The sequence below is a fragment of the Oncorhynchus clarkii genome, chromosome 12 (genome assembly GCF_045791955.1).
Source record: "Oncorhynchus clarkii lewisi isolate Uvic-CL-2024 chromosome 12, UVic_Ocla_1.0, whole genome shotgun sequence".
Lineage (NCBI taxonomy): Eukaryota > Metazoa > Chordata > Actinopteri > Salmoniformes > Salmonidae > Oncorhynchus > Oncorhynchus clarkii.
Genome location: NC_092158.1, coordinates 75,522,050 through 75,536,039, shown reverse-complemented (window position 1 = coordinate 75,536,039; position 13,990 = coordinate 75,522,050). Strand labels below are relative to the sequence as shown.

Here is a 13,990-nt window from a genome sequence, read left to right as displayed (position 1 = left end):
TTCTTATCCACACACGAAGCAAAGAGAGAGAACAACCCATTCAAAGTTAGTAGTTTCACTTAAACACCACATAAGAAACTCTTAATCAGCCCTTTTAAGAGCATACATGTATATAGTATGTACTGTAACCAATATCTAATCCATTAGCTCCCCTTCCCAAGCGCCGTTAGTTCTCCTATCCAATTCTATATCATAGTATGTTAGTTAGATCAGAACACCCACACACCACCAGAATGCAATACCTGTCTGGCAAACTACACTATGCATCTATCTATCAGGCCTGACGTGGGCCGTAAGAACCTACATGCTCATGATGTGAGTCTGTGCTCAGATGTGACAGTCTACTCCGTACTCCCAACCTATCAGTCTTTATGGAGAAAACAATACAAGTCTTCAATGAATGGGATAATGGGTCTTCAGGCTCTTTGTCATTTAGAAGTCTGTGTGTGCTGCCTGTACAGTAGAGTACATTTTATTGAGTTAGTAGAAGGGTTGGGAAATGAATGAATTCATAAAATGAACAATAAAATCATTGTTGAAAAATAATGCAATTTCCAATTCAATTATTGTGTGTACTAGTCCAACACGTATAATATATTATTGAGGGCCAGTAGAAAATGACCTGACAAAGATCCCTATGGATTCAAAACCTTATCGTGTCGTACGTTCTTACTGTACTTACATGGCGTGGCGTCTCAGGGGAGTTGCCTGAGCTGGATGCTTCACTGGTGACATCCGAAACGTTTCTCCTATGTGTTGGAAAGAACCTCTGCCAAACGGAAGGGAGGGAATTGGGTTCAGGTTGGTTAGTCAACAGTTGTCGATAGGGCCTTATTGTTCGAACAGAGCAGAAATCCTGTCAAATTTGATGAGTCATAATTCTATCCTCTTTCTCCCCTGCCCCCTCCATTATTGTTGTAGTTTCTCCCATTTCGGTTTGTAAGTGACTTCCTGAGGGGAAATCAACTAGGGCAGGTGTTTCCATCTCCTGTTGAGAGGGTCGACAACGACACAAACACAACAACATCATTCCACAAGGGCATTGTGCATAAAGCTGTGAGGGCAAGGTGTCTCATGTCAGGGACTAGCCCTAATGGCTTGTTTGCTTGGGACTACCAGAACAAATGCTGCAGTTTCTATGTTCCTATACCGTAGTGCCAAATTCAGTCTAGATTCCAAAAAGAGATTCTAATGGCCCATAAACGTCTGTTGCTATACCAACGGTGTGAAACCTCCTTCAACGTCCCTGTCCATGCTCTGGGCTCCCCAGCTACTCACGTTGTCTTCTTGGGAGGGGCCAAACTCAGCTGGGCCCATTGTGTGTCTCCAGTTCTTCAGAACCAGCGGGCTGTCCTGATCCACTCCATTCCCCACCTTGGACAGACTGGCTGCACCTGGGATCTGAGAGGGTTAACAGAAACAAACAGTGTAAAGGCCCTGGCCTATTTTATCAAACCCAGTAACTGGTTATCTGAGGTAAGGGCATCTTTTTTTTCACCTACAGAAGTTTACATACACTTAGGTCGGAATCATTAAAACTTGTTTTTCAACCACTCCACAAATTTCTTGTTAACAAACTATAGTTTTGGCAAGTCGGTTAGGACATTTACTTTGTGCATGACACAAGTCCTTTTCCAACAATTGTTTACAGACAGATTATTTCACTGTATCACAATTCCAGTCAGAAGTTTACATACACTAATCTGACTGTGCCTTTAAATAGCTTGGACAATTCCAGAAAAAGATGTCATGGCTTTAGAAGCTTCTGATAGGCTAATTGACATAATTTGAGTCAATTGGAGGTGTACCTGTGGATGTACAGTGCCTTGCGAAAGTATTCGACCCCCTTGAACTTTGCGACCTTTTGCCACATTTCAGGCTTCAAACATAAAGATATAAAACTGTATTTTTTTGTGAAGAATCAACAACAAGTGGGACACAATCATGAAGTGGAACGACATTTATTGGATATTTCAAACTTTTTTAACAAATCAAAAACTGAAAAATTGGGCATGCAAAATTATTCAGCCCCTTTACTTTCAGTGCAGCAAACTCTCTCCAGAAGTTCAGTGAGGATCTCTGAATGATCCAATGTTGACCTAAATGACTAATGATGATAAATACAATCCACCTGTGTGTAATCAAGTCTCCGTATAAATGCACCTGCACTGTGATAGTCTCAGAGGTCCGTTAAAAGCGCAGAGAGCATCATGAAGAACAAGGAACACACCAGGCAGGTCCGAGATACTGTTGTGAAGAAGTTTAAAGCCGGATTTGGACACAAAAAGATTTCCCAAGCTTGAAACATCCCAAGGAGCACTGTGCAAGCGATAATATTGAAATGGAAGGAGTATCAGACCACTGCAAATCTACCAAGACCTGGCCGTCCCTCTAAACTTTCAGCTCATACAAGGAGAAGACTGATCAGAGATGCAGCCAAGAGGCCCATGATCACTCTGGATGAACTGCAGAGATCTACAGCTGAGGTGGGAGACTCTGTCCATAGGACAACAATCAGTCGTATATTGCACAAATCTGGCCTTTATGGAAGAGTGGCAAGAAGAAAGCCATTTCTTAAAGATATCCATAAAAAGTGTTGTTTAAAGTTTGCCACAAGCCACCTGGGAGACACACCAAACATGTGGAAGAAGGTGCTCTGGTCAGATGAAACCAAAATTGAACTTTTTGGCAACAATGCAAAACGTTATGTTTGGCGTAAAAGCAACACAGCTCATCACCCTGAACACACCATCCCCACTGTCAAACATGGTGGTGGCAGCATCATGGTTTGCGCCTGCTTTTCTTCAGAAGGGACAGGGAAGATGGTTAAAATTGATGGGAAGATGGATGGAGCCAAATACAGGACCATTCTGGAAGAAAACCTGATGGAGTCTGCAAAAGACCTGAGACTGGGACAGAGATTTGTCTTCCAACAAGACAATGATCCAAAACATAAAGCAAAATCTACAAAGGAATGGTTCAAAAATAAACATATCCAGGTGTTAGAATGGCCAAGTCAAAGTCCAGACCTGAATCCAATCGAGAATCTGTGGAAAGAACTGAAAACTGCTGTTCACAAATGCTCTCCATCCAACCTCACTGAGCTCGAGCTGTTTTGCAAGGAGGAATGGGAAAACATTTCAGTCTCTCGATGTGCAAAACTGATAGAGACATACCCCAAGCGACTTACAGCTGTAATCGCAGCAAAAGGTGGCGCTACAAAATATTAACTTAAGGGGGCTGAATAATTTTGCACACCCAATTTTTCAGTTTTTGATTTGTTAAAAAAGTTTGAAATATCCAATAAATGTCGTTCCACTTCATGATTATGTCCCACTTGTTGTTGATTCTTCACAAAAAAATACAGTTTTATATCTTTATGTTTGAAGCCTGAAATGTGGCAAAAGGTCGCAAAGTTCAAGGGGGCCGAATACTTTCGCAAGGCACTGTACCTGTATTTCAAGGCCTACCTTCAAACTCAGTGCCTCTTTGCTTGACATCATGGGAAAATCAAAATAAATCAGCCAAGACCTCAGAAAAAAAATTGTAGACCTTCACAAGTCTGCTTCATCCTTGGGAGCAATTTCCAAATGCCTGAAGGTACCACATTCATCTATACAAACAAAGGTATGCAAGCATAAACACCATGGGACCATGCAGCCATCATACCGCTCAGGAAGGAGATGCGTTCTTTCTCCTACAGATGAACGTACTTTGATGTGAAAAGTGCAAATCAATCCCAGAACAACAGCAAAGGACCCTGTGAAGATGCTGGAGGAAACGGGTACAAAAGTATCTCTATCAACAGTAAAACGAGTCCTATATCGACATAACCTGAAAGGTCGCTCAGCAAGGAGGAAGGGGGACAAAATATTGTACTTTTGGAGAAATGTCCTCTGGTCTGATGAAACAAAAATAGAACTGTTTAATGACCATTGTTATGTTTGGAGGAAAAAGGGGGAGGCTTGCAAGCCAAAGAACACCATCCCAACCGTGAAGCACAGGGGTGGCAGCATCATCTTGTGGGGGTGCTTTGCTGCAGGGGGGACTGGTGCACTTCACAAAATAGATGGCATCACGAGGGAGGATAATTATTTGGATATATTGAAGCAACATCTCAAGACAGTGAGGAAATTAAAGCTTGGTCGCAAATGGGTCTTCCAAATGGACAATGACCCCAAGCATACTTCCAAAGTCGTGGCAAAATGGCTTAAGGACAAGAAAGTCAATGTATTGGAGTGGCCATCACAAAACCCTGACCTCAATCCTATAGCGTTTGCGAGCAAGGAGACATACAAACCTGACTCTGTTACACCAGCTCTGTCAGTAGGAATGGTCCAGAATTCACCCCACTTATTGTGGGAAGCTTGTGGATTTCTCCCCGAAACGTTTGACCCACGTTCAACAATTTAAAGGCAATGCTACCAAATACTAATTGAGTGTATGTAAACTTCTGACCCACTGGGAATATGATGAAAGCAATAAAAGCTGAAATAAATCATTCTTTCTACTATTATTCTGACATTTCACGTTCTTAAAGTAAAGTGGTGATCCTAACTGACCTAAGACAGGGAATTTTTACTAGGATTAAGGGTCAGGAATTGTGAAAAACTGAGTTTAAATGTATTTGGCTAAGGTGTATGTAAACTTCCGACTTCAACTGTATGTGCAGTACAGAGTTGCCCCATACATTGTCAAGCTCTTTGAGACCTGGTAAAAAGCCACTCAATCATTCCTTGAAATTACAATATTGCTTCTCTTCACCTCTGCTGGAAGGTTCCACTGGGATCTGGAGCCGTCTCTCAGGTAGTAGTATGTCTTTCCTTCTTGATCCACAGACTTGAGCCACTGCCAGGATACACACACACACAAGACAAAACAGTGTATGACACACACTGCATGGTTTCTCAAACCGCTCCCCTTTCAAAGCACTAGACCTCGATTCAATACACTTACCTGCTCCTGTGTGCGTTCGCTGGTGAATACGGTCTTCCCATCTGCCTCTACGGAGCGCTTCCAGCCCGCCGGGACACTGTCTAGAATGGCCCGGGGTATGATGGCCAGTTTAGCTTGCGGCATGGGCAGGATGTCTTTGGGGAACACTGAGGAGGAGGTGTCTGGAGCTTCGTGGTCTTCTGTCAGGTAGTCTTCCTTTGGGAGAGGGGGCTGAGGAACAGAAGATTTGTCAATGCTTTTAAGATGGAACTCAAACTGAGTGGCTAATTTATAAAAGGTTTATGACATGGTTCATAACATGCTAGCGATTCTGCTCAAATTCTTAGTAACTTCGCTAGTAACACTTTGTGAATAAACAGCAAAAAGCATGTGTATGCCATAGCAGGCTTTAGACATAACTAGCTAATGAACTAACAAAACAAGACTCCCTCAAGACCATGAAGCAGATGTTAATGCGCTGGTGTCTGACAGAGACTGCTTTAGCAGTCAACAATCCAACAACACTTTCCACGGTTCTGTATTTTAGAAGCCTTATCTGTTGATGAGCTTGAAACAATGGCCATATTAGTCAAATAAAGCATAAGCTAACCCCTACCGGTCCTCTGTCTGGGAGCTTCAGCATGGGAGGCTCAGTAACAGGAGAGGAGGGGGCGATGGGCTCCGGAGCTCCCCAGGACGTGGCCCCAGAGGTGGGGTTATAGAAGTAGTTTCGACCGGTGGTCTCATCAAACACCTGTTCCCAGTTGGAACCCTGGGATGAGGCTGGTGAGAGGGCCGGGGACAGGGCTGGGGACAGGGCCGGGAACAGGGCCGGGGACAGGGCCGGGGACAGGGCCGGGGACAGGGCTGGGGACAGGGCCGGGGACAGGCCCGGGGAAAGGGCCATGGACAGGGCTGGGATAGCCAACGCCTCCTTGGGCAGCTCCATGTCTGTGGAGGGGAGGGTGCTGCGGGGGTCGGCCCAAGTGGTTTGGCCCGTGGCTGGGCGGTAATAGAACTCTTTCCCACTGTCCTTGTCAGTGTGCACCTGCCATCCCTCCTGGGTAAGGGGCAAGTCAGGACTCAGAGCTTCTAACGGAGGGGATTGTGGGATGTTTTTCTTCAGCTCGGTGACGTTGGCGTAAACAGCAGTGTTGGGGCTGGCATTCTCCGCCTGGAGACAGAGATGAAAGAGAGGTCACAGGTCAGTCATCAGGAATAACATGAGGAGGAAGAAACATTTCACCCCCAGTCCTAAAGGCCAGCGAGCCACCAGTCCATAATATCTTGTGTTCTATATGAACAGAGTAGACTGCCTGCGTAGTACTCCCCAACCTCACCTTATTTGCAGTGAAGCCAATGGCCCCATCAGCCCCTATGAGAACAATCTGTGAGAATCTCCACAACACAAAAGACAGAGGGGAAAAAGTTCTCTCTACCTGCACCTCCCTTTACTCCCATCAAGTAACAAAGCACTGACTTGGGATCAAATATCATTCTCCCAACCCCTTTGTTCGAATAGGCTGAGTTACCCAACTCCTCACAATATGCCCATTCTTACAAAGTGCATGCATTTAAAGAGCTACATGTGGATCTCACTTTTGAGTGTGTTTTTCTTTCTTAAAAGAGTACAGACAACATCGACATTCAATTGTAAGCCTTTTTTCAGTTTTAGTGGAAATGGCCACACGTCAGTAATATCTGCATCCAAAAAAAGTGATCTGTCCTGTTAATGTCTTTCCCGAACCCTACATACATCTCAGGGGTGTGGAAGTGAAGAGCAAAACATCACATCTCAAACAGAGGAGATTTCCACCACGTGGAGTGGAGTAGACCACAGGGATCTGTGTGGCAGACCGTCACTTCATTGACAAACACAAGCACATTTCAACATGAGCCAGACATGATAAAAAGCTATAAAGACTGGGGAAGTTTGAACAACAACGCAGATGATGTCACAGCTAAATACAGTACTATAGGCCACATTTACATTTGAGTAATTTAGCAGAGTCTTATCCAGAGCGACTTACAGGAGCAATTAATGTTAAGTGCAGACAGATCTTTCACCTAGTCGACCTTTCGGTTACTGGCCCAACGCTCTTAACCTCTAGGGCACTGTACCTGTCGCCCTCACATATGTAGGCTAAGTACTGCAGGCATAGAATTGAACATGTAATTCAATTGGCACAGACACAAAAATTAGGACAGGCTGAGTGAAATGAGCATGAAGTCTTAGATTAGTGAAGGAAAATACCATAATTGGGATGCACGCCCTTGGGTACTTACCTGGGAGACACCCAAAAAAGTCACAAGCCTGTGTCTGAAGCTACGGCAAGCCTTGAAGATCATGTCGGTCATATTCCCTGAAAAAGGCACCTCTTCGAATAATGTAATGATCAAATATGTTGCATCCCATCAGAGGATATAACATTTTAACTAGTAGATCCAAAAGCAGAAGTATTGGCAAGGACATACCACCGTTTTTCAGACCAGGTACCAGTTCCTTCTTTTGATTACTACCTGGCTTGAAGAGGGGCTTTTTTTTTTTGTTGCTTTGATTACGTTTTTAAGAAACACTGAAAAAGCCAGAGACCAGGGAATAACTGTTTTCGGGTTGCCCAATTCGCACCTTGTAAAACAGACATTATTCATGAAAAATAGCTTTAAAGGAAAATCCTGGCTCAGAGGTAAGGTTTCTTTGGTATCGGCAAGACTCTTCTGTGTACCACACACGGACGTACACTGGCCTGAACACACAGACAGACTATACCAACCTAAATACTTGTAAGAAAAACACAAATAAGATACATGGCTGGGTGGGTGGAGAGAGGGAGTCGACTGTCCAACTGTCATTTCCTCTCAAAATGGGCTAATGGACATTTTGAACATAAACACACATCCCAGTTGGGTTGTTTTGTTGTATACTGCTTACAACATCTCTGCCGTAAAGTACCTGCGTAATACTTACTGTATGCAAGTATAAAGTAAAACACCAGAACACATTGATACACACACACCTCTATGCCTGAAGGTTCTCTAACATTTAAAATACACATGTGCACAATGAGAGTATTAGTTCTGTGCTGGAATGATGCTGTAGCAGATAGTGTGGATAGTGTTTCCTTGTTCTGTGACATTACCTTCTCTGGGACCAGACGGGGTCTGTCAGAAGCTGTGGTTCCCTGGTTTGGTGGTACCTAAAGGTCAACCTGTGATACGCGAGTCTGCCCACTGTTCATGTCCTATGAACAGCTGGCATTGATTGTACAAAACATTAGGATATCCTGCGATTTCCATGACACAGACTGACCAGGTGAATCCAGGTGAAAGCTATGATCTCTTATTGATGTCACCTGTTAAATCCACTTCAATCAATGTAGATGAAGGGGAGGAGACCTGTTAAATAATGATTTTTAAGCCCTAAGACAATTGAGAAATGGATTGTATATGTGTGCCATTCAGAGGGTGGAGTCAACATGGGCCAGCATCCCTGTGAAACGCTTTCGACACCTTGTCATCCATTTCCCAATGAATTGAGTCTGCTCTGGGCAAAGGGGGGTGCAAATCAATATTAGGAAGGTGGGTATCTGTGTGCATAACGCAACAGATGACAACATCATAAAAATAACTCCATACTCTTGTACCAACATAATTGTTTTGTTATTCAAATGGTACCTCCGACAGACACACCCTAGAAACCACCTGGGTTACAAAGCTGCAGGCTAGAGGTTGATCCTAGAATCATTATTTAACAATCACTATACAGTTCTGTTTCATTAGACAGAGTAATAAACGCTACAAATTAATAAACACACCTTGGGCAACGCAGAGCATGGGCAGCAGTAAATATGCAAGCAAAACTATAAACAAACTCTCACTCTCAGGTTTCGTTTAACACCACCTGATAAGTTCTTCTTTGTGGTTGGAGAGTTTTCTTTGGAATGTGGCAGTGACTACTGGCTACACATTCAGGTTAAAACATCAAAACCTGCCTGTGGAAAGCCCCAGTTTTTCTACAGTAGATATTAATGAAGCTTAGCCTACCCCTCTTCCTTTACAGTAGCAACACAACAATAAGCTACAAGTGCAGGTGCGTGTAGCAGAAGAATCTAAAATGATATTAATAACAGATGCGTTACAGTAATAAAAGTGATTGTGGTGATGATTCTTTCAATCAACCCGAAGCACATTGTTTCTTATGCGCTAAAGCCTCCAAGCTAAATAGCATACCAGCCTCCTCAAACCAAACTAAATGGAAAGGATACCAGAATGACTGGTTCACAAACAGCAACGTGAACATTTTCTGCCAGTCAGCAATACCTGTCATGCCAACCATTTGTTTTTGAGCCTAGGTGGATAGTGGCAATATAGTGACTTTTTGTAATCTCTCTAGGATAGGCCTGCTGTCACAGAAGGAGAAGCGATATCACACCTTTACATCAGATTATGTTCCTGGCTGCGTGTATCCAAGCAGGTTATGGTCAAGTATTAACTTTCTGCTTGTGACTCATTGTCAATGATTTATATTTACAAGCAATGAAAACCAAGATGGCATTCCTCCCTTGTAGTTTGACCCCTTCTCCCTGGCAGGGTTGGGGCAAACCTTGTCATGCCCGTCATCATAATATTATCACACTTACAATTACATCAAGCTTTTTGACACTGCATAAACAGGACCAAGGAAGTCAAAGACAATTACGGATGTACATACTGTACCCAATGTGTCATTTATGATAACGTAATTGAGTATAATATGACAGAATATTCGAGAAATTACAACTGATTGACACTTTACAGTTTAAAATGAACTACAACTGATTGACACTTGAAGGTTTAAAATGTACTATTGTAAAACCACTGTAGTGGAATAGAGATACACTGACTGTACAAAATATTAGGAACACCTGCTCTTTCCATGACATACTGACCAGGTGAATCCAGGTGAAAGCTATGATCCCTTATTGACGTCACTTGTTAAATCCACTTCAATCAGTGTAGATGAAGGGGAGGAGACAGGTTAAATAATTTTTAAGCCTTGAGACAATTGAGACATGGATTGTGTATGTGTGCCATTCAGAGGGTGAATGGGCAAGACAAAATATTGAAGTGCCTTTGAACGGGGTATGGTAGTAGGTGCCAGGAGAACCGGTTTGAGTGTGTCAAGAACTGCAACGCTGGGTTTTTCACTCACATCAGTTTCTTATGTGTATCAAGACTGGTCTACCACCCAAAGGACATCCAGCCAACTTGACACAACTGTGGGAAGCATTGGAGTCAACATTTTGGGCGGCAGGTATCCTAGTGGTTAGAGTGTTGGGCCAGTAACTGAAAGGTTTCTGGATCGAATCCAGAATTCAGATAATCTCAGTCTCGCTTTATACTGTCTTCATCTTAACTCTTCGAACGCTCACTCAGTATTGACCCTAGAAATCAGATGACGTGACTGAATGCTGCATGGCAGTGAGTGCCACATGGTTTACTGGTTGATGTGCTTTTCCATTCAATCACCAGTGGACTGACTCATCAATTCCTCATATTGATAAACTGAAGAAAAAACAGCTGACACTATCAAGATCTAAATAGACAAGAGTTATGGACCCATATTCAGCCTGTAGATATTTAGAGTAATAGTAAGTAGCCTATAGAGCATTACATAAATACCCCCCTACAGAACAAGAACATCATGGTCTGGGCTAATGCATAATCACAATCTATACCTGAGCTATTTTGCATCTGAGGGTCAAACACTGTGTATGTCAGAGTTAATTGACCGACACTGTGGTCTATGTCATTTTCATGTACAAATATACAGTATATTGACAAGATAAGTCAACTGGAGGAAGGTCATGTTTTCAAAAATGTAATGTGTGCTCAAATAATACCAGGTTATTGCCAGTGACCAAAATGAAATTTGATAGAAATGAATGCTTACTCTGAATCACTGTAATTTACACCACATGTATAGTACATGTATTAAAACTGTTACAGTTAGTAGCTATTAATGCGCATAAAATCCTATTTAAACAGAGCAAAGCCTCAATCCAAATCTAAACAACAAATGGAGCCATCACAACCATAAAAAGGGCAAATTACCTGTTTAAAGTTTGTTTGGTTAATCTCAGGCTCAATGTAGAGCAGACTATCCTTCAAAGATATCATTTAGAAGATATAGACTTCAGCTTTCCCTTAATCCAGTTTTAAAGTACAGTATTCACCTCACTATTCCACACTGTACACTCACACGCTCCATACCTTGTCAGGTACGCTACAGTACAGGTAAAGCCACTGCCTAGCAGCAGCAAGTCTTGGGAGTGGTTGTGATGTTCCTCAGTTTAACCCTCTCTTGCCTGCATAGATTGCGAGCACACATAATGCACAGAATGCAGCCAACACAACACTGATACCTTGCATAACTAAATAATAATGTTTTAGAAAAGCATGTGTGCGTGTAATTGAGAAGCACTGAAGGGAGTATCTTTACTCAATCGCCTGTTTACATTTAGCTAATTAAATAATTATGCCAGGAGAACATTTCAGGATTCAGGAGCTCTGCAAACAGTTCTGCTCAAAAACTTGAGTGTGTGTGTGTGTGTGTGTGTGTGTGTGTCAGTGTTTGTGTGCAGACTGGCGTGGCGTGGGGGGCTAGCCTATTGGAGCGGAGTATGGGAACATGTGTTTGTGTGTGTTTGTTTACAGTTGTTTGGGGCAAGGCTTGCAGCCCTACAGTACAGGAAAGGGCTCCTCCTTTGTTTTGTAAACACACAGCACAGTGGCCCAGCGGTGCTGCTAACTGGGTACTATGGCTGGGTGGGTGTACCTAATTTCTACCAGCATGTCACATGTGCAACTTTACTCCACACACAGAGATGTGTACAAAGCTCTCCCTCGCCCTCCATTTTGCCAATCTGACCATAATTATATCCTCCTGATTCCTGCTTACAAGCAAAAACTCAAGCAGGAAGTACCAGTGACTCGCTTAATATGTGGCAGGGCTTGCAAACTATTACGGATTACAAAGGGAAACCCAACCGCTAGATGCCTAGCATTGAAAGCCTACCAGACAAGCTTTATGCCTTCTATGCAAGCAACCCTGAACCATGCATTAGAGCACCAGCTGTTCCGGCGACTGTGTGATCACGCTCTCCTTAGCCGATGTGAGTAAGACCTTTTAAACAGGTCAATATTCACAAGGTCACAATGCCAGATGGATTACCAGGATGCGTACTCAACGCATGTGCTGATCAACTGGCAAGTGTCTTCACTGACATGTTCAACCTCTCCCTGACCGAGTCTGTAATACCTACACGTTTCAAGCAGACCACCATAGTCCCTGTGCCCAAGAATGCCAAGGTAACCTGCATAAATGACTACCGCCCCGTAGCACTCACGTCTGTAGCCATGAAGTGCTTTGAAAGGCTGGTCATGGCTCATATGAACTCCATCATCCCAGAAACCCTAGACCCACTCCAATTAGCATACCACACCAACAAATCCACAGATGACGCAATCTCTATTGTACTCCACATTGCCCTTTCCCACCTGGACAAAATAAACACCTACATGAGAATGCTGTTCGACATTCATCACCATAGTGCCCTCAAAGCTCATCACTAAGCTAAGGACCCTGAGACTAAACACCTCCCTCTGCAACTGGATCTGGGACTTCCTGATGGACTGCCCCCAGATGGTAAGGGTAGGCAACAACACATCCGCCACGCTGATCCTCAACACAGGGGCCCCTCAGGGATGCGTGCTTAGTCCACTCCTTTACTCCCTGTTCACCCACGGCTTCGTGGCCACGCACATCTCCAACACCACCATTAAGTTTGCCGATGACACAATGGTGGTAGGCCTGATCATCGACAACGATGAGACAGCCTATAGGGAGGGGATCACAGACCTGGCAGTGTGGTGCTAGGACAACAACCTCTCCCTCAACATGAGAAAGACAAAGGAGCTGTGGACTACAGGAAAAGAAGGGCCCATTCACATCAACAGGGTTGTAGTGGAGATGGTCGAATGCTTCAAGTTCCTTGATGTCCACATCACTAACAAACTATCATGGTCCAAACACACCAAGACAGTCATGAAGGGCGCACAACAATGCCTATTCCCCCTCAGGAGACTGAAAAGATTTGACTTGGGTCCTCAAAACGTTCTACAGGTGCACCGTTGAGAACAAAACGACAGATATTTTAACTTGTCAGCTCAAGGATTCAATCTTGCAACCTTTGGCCCTAAAAATGATGAAAGACTCCAGCCACCCAAGTCATAGACTTAAATTCAGCGCATGTGACAAATACAATTTGATTTGATTTGTATCACTTACTGAGTGACAGAAACAGAGAAGAGTGCATGTATTGCTTAAGAGCTATATAAAATGTTATAGTACTGTGAGTGAAACATGATCAGATGATCGAAAGCTCATTGAGTCATACTGCATGTTACATCCTGTCCAATATGTATGTTGCTAATTATACCTCTACCACAAAGCATCGAGCAGTTATTTATTCTCATGATGTTGCAGTCAGACACAGGCTACATTTAGAATTACTTAGCTATTAAGGCAAGAAAAAAAGTTCACCCTCTCATGACTGTCCACACTTGAAGAGTTTATTTCCAAAATTCTATATTTGTTGTTCAATTGTTCACATTTGGTTGCTTATGGGTACCTTCATGTGTGTGTAAAATATTACTGTTCTCAGATTTTTATATTAATAGATTTTAGATGTGTATGAAAATGTTTGTTTATTTTTATTATTCAGTATATCCAGTCTTTAGCCGGAATGGAATGTTCGTATCCTGGATATTTGACTGTGATATCTGGTTGTCTCACCTAGCAATTTTAAGATGAAGGCACTTACTGCAAGTCGCTCTGGATAAGCAATGACGAAACAATGTTTGTATATATTGATGTCACAAATGTATCATTTGTACATTTCTTTATACAACATATTTGTCATATTTAACTGTGTAAAACCTAGCAGTACTACTTATTTATCTGAGAGTGAGGTGGATATATAATGTTTTGCAAAAAATAAGATTTTTTGTCTCT

The 13,990-nt window shown here is 42.9% G+C and overlaps 1 protein-coding gene across 2 annotated transcripts in view; it reads right to left on the bottom strand.

Moving 5' to 3' along the window:
• The window catches only part of LOC139421289 (rho GTPase-activating protein 27-like), a 35,527-nt gene that overhangs the window by 6,413 nt on the left and 15,124 nt on the right, over positions 1 to 13,990 (bottom strand). Inside the window, exons 3-8 of one of the 2 annotated variants that reach the window (XM_071172020.1) lie at positions 5,552 to 6,109; positions 4,957 to 5,166; positions 4,765 to 4,848; positions 1,279 to 1,401; positions 683 to 769; positions 305 to 367 (exon numbers count right to left, since the gene is read on the bottom strand). In XM_071172020.1, the coding sequence (XP_071028121.1) occupies positions 305 to 367; positions 683 to 769; positions 1,279 to 1,401; positions 4,765 to 4,848; positions 4,957 to 5,166; positions 5,552 to 6,109 (1,125 nt within the window). The remainder of the gene's footprint in view (positions 1 to 304; positions 368 to 682; positions 770 to 1,278; positions 1,402 to 4,764; positions 4,849 to 4,956; positions 5,167 to 5,551; positions 6,110 to 13,990) is intronic. The other variant, XM_071172021.1, reaches the window with a different exon arrangement.